General features: G+C 41.3%; 1 protein-coding gene across 6 annotated transcripts in view; it reads right to left on the bottom strand.

Moving 5' to 3' along the window:
- Positions 1-7,649, bottom strand: part of LOC102008871 (chromosome unknown open reading frame, human C2orf42) — a 42,656-nt gene that overhangs the window by 21,451 nt on the left and 13,556 nt on the right. For 4 of the 6 annotated variants that reach the window (XM_005385627.2, XM_013514642.1, XM_005385629.2 and 1 more), the window contains exons 2-5: positions 6,419-6,696; positions 4,306-5,140; positions 3,149-3,259; positions 2,987-3,022 (exon numbers count right to left, since the gene is read on the bottom strand). In XM_005385627.2, coding sequence (XP_005385684.1) covers positions 2,987-3,022; positions 3,149-3,259; positions 4,306-5,128 — 970 coding nt within the window. In that variant the 5' untranslated portion in view covers positions 5,129-5,140; positions 6,419-6,696. The remainder of the gene's footprint in view (positions 1-2,986; positions 3,023-3,148; positions 3,260-4,305; positions 5,141-6,418; positions 6,697-7,649) is intronic. The other 2 variants (XM_005385630.2, XM_013514644.1) reach the window with 1 other exon arrangement.

Below are 7,649 nucleotides of genomic sequence, written 5' to 3'. Positions count from 1 at the left end.
TTTTTTTTTTTTTTCTTTTTTTGAGAGAGGGTCTCACTGTGAGTCCAGGCTGGCCTTGTTCTTATTTTTTAATTTTTTTTGTGTGCCAGGAATGGAACTCAGGACCACGTACTTGCCAGGCAGGCACTGTGCCACTGAGCTGTATCCCCAGCCCCAGGCTGCCTCGAACTTGCAGTCCTCCTGCCTTAGCCTCTCAAGTGCTGGGACTCAGGTATGTGCCCCCATGCTCTGTCTTTATTGTAACTTTTAACAGCTGCCTATCATTCTATGGCAAAACAGCTTTATGACGGCTCACTTAACTATACCCAGTGTATCTATTTATAATATTTTCAACACAGTGTTGTACATAATCATAAGATGAACATCTTTGGAAAAAATGTTTTTTCCATACCAAGGATTATTTCCCTAAAAATATTATTTAGAAATGGAATTACAAAAATCAATCAAAAGGTAGAAACATTCCCCCCCGCCCGCCCCCTGCCTAAGAATTTCAGGTTTTCCTGAACATTTTATTTTATTTTATTTTATCTGTTTTTTTTTGTCTTTTTGAGACAGGGTCTTGCTATGCAGTTCAGGCTGGCCTTCAGCACACTTTGTAGCCCAGGCTGGTCTGGAACTCGCAACAATCCTCCTGCCTCAGCCTCCCGAGTGCTGGGATTACAGGTGTGCGCCACCACACCCAGCCTAAAGTGACTGTAGATTTCTCTTTTTTTGGTCCTTTTTTCACTATTTTCTTTTTTGGTACTGGGAATTGAATTCAGGGCCTCATGCTTGCCAGGCAGGCGATGCACCACTGAGCTACATCCCTAGCCCTTTCCTGAACATTTTAACAACTTGTGCTATTTTTTTTCTTTTTTTGTCTTTTTGACTCAGGGTCTCACTATGCAGTTCAGGCTGGCCTTGAGTTCACTATGTAGCCCAGGCTGGTCTTGAACTCACAACGATCCTCCTGCCTCAGCCTTCCAAGTGGTAGGGATTACAGGTGTGGGCGACCACACCCGGCTGAACAGCTTGTGCTTCATTGCTGCTAGAACTGCTTCTCTACAGCAACAAAATAACCACATTTTGTTTCTCCATCTTTCTCCAACTTCCTGGCATCAAAACTTTTGTGCATGAGTCCAGCTGATCCACTTGCAGCAATATTCCCTATTGGAAGACCATTTTAAGTTTTCTTTTTGACAGTCACGATATGTAGCTCAGGCTGGCCTGAAACTCATGATCCTTCCATCTCAGTCTCCCAAGTCTAAGGTAACAATTATATACTATAACACCCGATCATTTTAAGGTTTTTTTGTTTTTGTTTTTTGGAGACAGGCTCTCACTATGCAGTTCAGGCTGGCGTTGAGCTCACTTTGTAGCCCAGGCTGGTCTCGGACTAGCAATGATCCTCCTGCCTCATCCTCCCAAGTGCTGGCGATTACGGGTGTGTACCACCATGCCTGGCTCATTTTAAGGTTTTTAACAGATACCACAAGCTGTTTTGGTTTTTGAGACAGGGTCTCACTATATAGTTCAGGCTGGCCTTGAACTCACTGTGAACCTCCTGCCTCAGCTTTTGAAGTGGTGGGATTACAGGTGTGTGCCACCATGCCTGGCCATAAGCTATTTTTGAAAGTGGTTATAATAATTTACACAACATTAGCCATGACCAAGAGCCAGGATGTCACTTTTGCTTATGGTCTCATCATTTAAAAACTCTTTGCTAACCTGGTAGCGATGGTTATTTTAATTTTGTATTTCTAAAATGCTTTCATTACTCTGTTTACAGTGAGTTTGCTGATTGGCCCACATGCGTGGACCGGGTAATACTTTCATTTTGTTTAGAGTCTAGTTCTCTTGACACTGATCTACTAAGGTACTTCAGCATTTTCATGTTGATTTATATTAGTCTTTAATTGACACTAGGCATTTAAATTTATTTTTAATGTATTTTAATGTATTTATTTATTTACTGGTTTATTTATTTTTTTACACAGGGTCTCACTACGCAGTTCAGGCTGGCCTTGAATTCGTTCTGCTGCTTCTGCCTCCCAAGTGCTGGGATTACAGTGCGTGCCACCATACCCCGCACTAAGTATTTAAATTTAACATATGTGTTGTGTGTATAGGCAGTCCCTGATTTGTAATCGTTTCACTTAAAATTTTTTGACTGTACAATGGCACAAAAGCCATCCTATCTGTAGAAACTACAGTGCAAATGTTGGATTTCTTTTTTTTTTTTTTTTCCAGTACAGGGAATCGAACTCATGACCTTGCACTTGCCAGACAGGTGCTGTGCCGCTGAGCTAAATCCCCAGCCAATTGCTGGATTTCAATCTCTTCCTAAGGTAGTAATATTCGACATAATACTCCTTCACAATGCTAAACAGCGGCAGTGAGCCCCAGATCTCAGCCAGCCGTGAGATGACAAGGAGAAACAGCTGATCTTCTGTGTTGTTATCTCTGATGTTTGATCGGTTAGGTGTGTTCCATGAATTTTCCAACTCATGGTAGTTTCAATTTATGATAGGATTAGCAGGATATAAATATCATAAATTGAGGAATAGCTATTTATTTATCTACACATATATACACAGACACCCAAAGAACAAACTACAAACAATAAACTGTGTTTCTAAATGAAGGTGGGAAATATAACTACTGTCCCAAGTTACTTGGTGCTGGGGAATGATCCCAGGTCTCATGCATGCTGAGCATGTGCTCTACCACTGAGCTATACTTCCAGTCCACAGGTGTTTTTCTTTTTAAGTGTTTTGTGAAACAAAACTTCATACCATCCGAAGGCAGATAAAGGTACACAATTAGTCTGAATGCCTACAGGATGAACAAACATATATACAATAAAAATGCAACTTGGATGCATCATATTTTACAGCAGAGCTAACTTTTAAATTCACAAAGAATTATCAGTGGAGGTAAAATATTTTCAGGAAAAAAGAAAACCATAAGAAGGGCTGGGGGCATAGTTCAGTAGTAGAGTACTTGCCTGGCATGTGTGAGGCCCCAGGCTCAATCCCCAGCACTGCATAAAACAAAAACAAAACCCATAAGAACACAAATTTTTTTTTATAATTTCTGAGATTCAGGGAAAAACATAAAACAGTCTCCAACGACAAACCACCAAACAGAGAAACAGAACAGCTCTTACCAGATACTTCTTCCTTTTTCCTCTTCTTCGGTTTAGAGGCAGTAGACTCAGAAGCTGATACAGCTGACTCTGAATGACAGCCTAATTGGGGCACAATAATCTCTTTAAGACCTAAAAAAATAAAAGATTTGTGAATTGTGACACTATCCAAAAGTGAGAGCCCCATCTAGATAAAAATTCATTTATAAAATTCTAAATCCACAGAATGAAAGATGGAGAGATTGCCTGCTTTAAAACAAGTTCACTCAATGACTCCACCAAAATAGTGCTTTTGTTCATAAAATATTAACTTGATAGAAGGCTCTATAAAGTAGTGCAAAAGTAAAAAGTTGGGATCTGCTGCCAGTTAAAATAAAGATCATTAAGAAATAAAAAAGGGGCTGAGGCTGGGGCTCAATGGTGGAGAACCAGGCTGGCATGTGCATGGTCCAGGGTTCAATTCCCAGCTCTGCAAAAAAAAAGGAAAAAGACAAGTTCTGCGCAAAACATAAACAAAATCCCTAAGAACAAAAATTAAATGTTCAGTGTTCTGGGTGTAGAGGTACAGGCCTGTAATCACAGCACTCCGGAGGCTGAGGCAGGGGGGTAGCAAATTTGAGTTCATCATGGGCAATTTAGCAAGATCCTGTCACAAAATAAAAAAAAAAACAAAACAAATGAAAAGGATGAAACTGTAGCTTAGTGCGAAGGTTCTGGGTTAAGTTCCTAGTACCACTAAAAAAAAAGTGCCTACAAGGCAAAAATATTTCAGTGATAACAAAAGAGTTAATGAAGAAACCTTTATGGTCTAACGAGCAGGTGTTAATTTTTCTCATCTTCAGAGATAAAAATTAAGCCAAAATCAAAGGGATTTTTTTGTTCTTAGTTTTTGCTAACATAGGTCATCTGTGGAACAACAAAATCGAGGTAGAGCTAACTTTGCTAGATTCATGATCTCAACAAAAACACCCAAGTCTCTTGATCATGAATTTCAACAATCCAAGCACAAACCAACCTTGATGCAAGTGTGCTGATTGGGGTTAAATGAAGAAAATGCTTTTCACCTGAATCATCTAACTGTTTCTGAATGTTGCTAGGGCCATCTCCAAAAGCATCAGAGTACCTCTTCCATTGCCATTTTAGAAAAAAAGAGTAACTGTGTCAATCATACCACCTACCGCTGGAATCAAAATTTAGGAAATCTGAGAATTCCTGAGCCAAAGTCTCATCACTGGCAAAGGCACAGATGCAAGCAAAGAAATGAATGCATCTCTGGGCTGCGTCGTCCTTACAGGCACTCGACTTGTGTGATTTCAGAGTCTGGCAGGAGCAGAAGAAACGACGCTCAGGCAAGCTTCTGGCACTGATTTTCTGCACAAAGGATGTATGCAGATACCCCAAACTGTGCTTCTGGCTTGCCTTGCATTTTACCACCAAGATGTTTTTAGTGATCCTCTGCACCAGAGGACCTGTGGGTTCCGTGGCCAGTTGCCAGATGGTCTGTTTGGTTTCTGCGGAGGCCTGCATGGCGTTCAGGACGGAACTCTTCAGGGTCAGAGGGGTGGCCTCCGCCTGGCAGTTCACTGCCAGCTTAATATGCTGGCACTGGTTTTCCACAACACCTTGGGTGGCAGCTTTCAAGCAGGAAGGGACGTAACACCGTCCGGAGCTCAGCTGAGTGATGATCGTCCCATCCACAGTCTGGATTGTCGTCTCTGAAACACCGAGCTCCACAAAGCATCGGTAATCAGGGCCGCGGTCTCTCTGCCGCACCGAGTAGACCTGCAGATCGGAGCCGGTGATGATCTTGACAGCTTCGACACTAGGCTGCTTCCGGGCACCATAGCGGAAAATGGTCCCACAGGTCTTGTTCTTACAGCTCAGTCCCCGGGTTCCATTGTACGTGCCACATCGGGGACACTTTCTGATTCCCCTCAAAGTGGCCTTCCCCAAATCAGATAAGAAGGCTGGGACTTTAGTCCGCAGAGAGTGTGGTTCCATTTTTCATAAGCCCTAGAAAGACAAGCCCATCAGCATAAGCACACATTCACACACAAAAAAAGTTGAAAGTTAAAAGCCACACTTGGTATAGAAAGTAAAATGTAAAGAAGCTATCCAACATTTTCAAATCACACCACTAAACAACATAAACTTATTTTTAAAACAAAATAAAAGTGAAGGAAACTTTGCTTTTCTCTTTTTTTTTTTTGTCTGTTTGAGACAGTGTCTTGCTATGCAGTTCAGGCTGGTCTCGAGCTCATTTTGTAGCCCACGCTGGCCTCAAACTCGCAGTGATCCTCCTGACTCAGCCTCCTGACTCAGGATTACAGGCATGTGCTACCATGCCCAGCATGCTTTTTTTTTTTCTGTACCAGAAATTGAACTCAGGACCTTGCTCTTGCCAGGAAGGTGCTGTGGCACCGAGCTATCTCCGCAGGCTGGCATGCTTTCCATATCTGTATTTTTTTTAAAAATCCTACTGTAGCAACCAAAGTATTTCTCTCTCTGAGATAAGGTCTCACTATGTAGTTCAGGCTAGTTTTGAACTCACTGTGTAGCCCAGGCTGGCCCTGAACTTGCAGTGATCCTCCTACCTCAGCCTCTCAAGTACTGGGATTACGGACATGTGCCACCACTTCTGGCAGTATTTCTCTGCTTAAACAAAAGTTATTAGTACATGGTACAGTACATAATGATTACATTCATTGTGGAGAGCTGGTATATGTACATAATACATCCTAATGCTTTTTATTTTCCCTTCTCCACCTTTCCCTCCTCCCTCCCTTCATCTCTTGGGCCTCTTCTCACTAGCAAAACATCCCCATAAAATTAAAATAAAAATTTTTAAAAAGACCTATTTCCCTATTATCTATCTTTTATTTTGCTTTTTAATTGATTCATACTTTGGGCATCTCATTCAAAGTATTTCTCCACATTAGACCTGTTTTATACAACAACTGAACTTAATTAACCTAATCTCTTTTTTCTTTTCCTCTTTTTCTTCTCTTTTTTTTCTGGATTGAACCCAGGGCCTTTGCACTAAACTACATCCCTAGCCCTTTCACAATTTTTGTTTTGAAACAGAGTCTTGTTAAATTACCCAGGTTGGGCTCAAATCAGTGATCTTCCTGATTCAGTTCCCAAACAGCTAGGATTACAGGTGCATGCTGTGCCTAGCTAGTTAACCAAATTTCTACATGAACATGTTTATGTAAAACAGAAAGTACTAGAAAGCACAAAGGGTGGGTTCTTTCCCTTCTGCCATTCCCCCAAAATTCAACCCAATCTTACCTGTACCAGCTGCCAGGGCATCTGGAAAACAATGTAATCTGAATTCATAGAACCTAAAGCATGCTTCATCAGTTTGTGATCATCCCCGAGGACAGGTAAAGGCATGATCACTCGCAGAGTAAATGATACCGCTCAACCCAAGTCTTCCAAAGTTTGAACTCTATGGTGTAACAATGCAAACATTCTGCCTCTTCCTTCTTGACCAGCCAATGGTAAAGCTCCTGCTCAGTGTTCCACACTTAAAGATTTCTACCACATTACGCAGAGATCTTGGCCATCTAAAACAAGAAAAAAATAGTAAAATTATATAAAGATGGGCTTCCTCCTAGAAATCAGATAGGATAGGGGGTGGAGCTACAGCTCAGTAGTAGAAAATGTATAGCAGGTACAAGACCCTGGGCTCAATCCTCAGCAGCAGCAGCAGCAGTAGTAGTAACAAAATGTAAATCTAAGTCTTTCATAATTGAGAAGAATTTGACTGAAATTTTTGTGGAAATAGTTAACTGTTTTTTTCTGTGTGTGTGTGTGTTTTTGAGACAGGGTCTCACTGTGCAGTTCAGGCTGGTCTTGAGCTCACTTTGTAGCCCAGCCTGGTCTTGAACTTGCAACAATCCTCCCGCCTCAGCCTCCTGAGTGCTGGGATTACAGGTGTGCTCCGCCATGCCCAGCCTGTATAGTTAAGTGTTTTGTATTTCCAACTGTAAGGAGATAAAATAGTGCTAATGCCAGGGATATAGCTCAGTGGTACAGTGCCTTCCTGGCAAGTGTGAAGTCCTGAGTTGGATTCCCAGTATCAAATACACACTTTTCTTAATAGTAATGCATTACATTTTTAGTTTTATGTTTTTAAAAGTACTTTCCCATTATTTCATTTAAATTTCACAATATGAGGATCTCATTTAAGCCAAACAACTTTTTTCCAGATAAATAAGTTAAAGGGGTGGAGGTATAGCTCAACGGTAGAGTACTTGCTTAGCATGTACAAGATCCAGGGTTCAAGCCCATCACCTTAAAAGAAAAAAATTAGGGCCAGGGACATAGCTCAGCAACAAAGTGCCTGGCTGACAAGTGCAATGTTGTGAGTTCAATTCCTGGTACCAAAAAAAAAAAAAAACCAAACTTGCCTCAGGTCACCCAGAAAAATCAGCAGTGCAGTTTCCACTAACTCACAGAATCTAAGAGTGTGAATTCTACTTATGATTTTTCCCCTCAATATTTATTATGAGCCAGA

Source organism: Chinchilla lanigera, unplaced genomic scaffold (assembly GCF_000276665.1).
Source record: "Chinchilla lanigera isolate Chin_1 unplaced genomic scaffold, ChiLan1.0 scaffold00023, whole genome shotgun sequence".
Classification (NCBI taxonomy): domain Eukaryota; kingdom Metazoa; phylum Chordata; class Mammalia; order Rodentia; family Chinchillidae; genus Chinchilla; species Chinchilla lanigera.
This window is presented reverse-complemented; position numbering and strand designations above follow the sequence as displayed.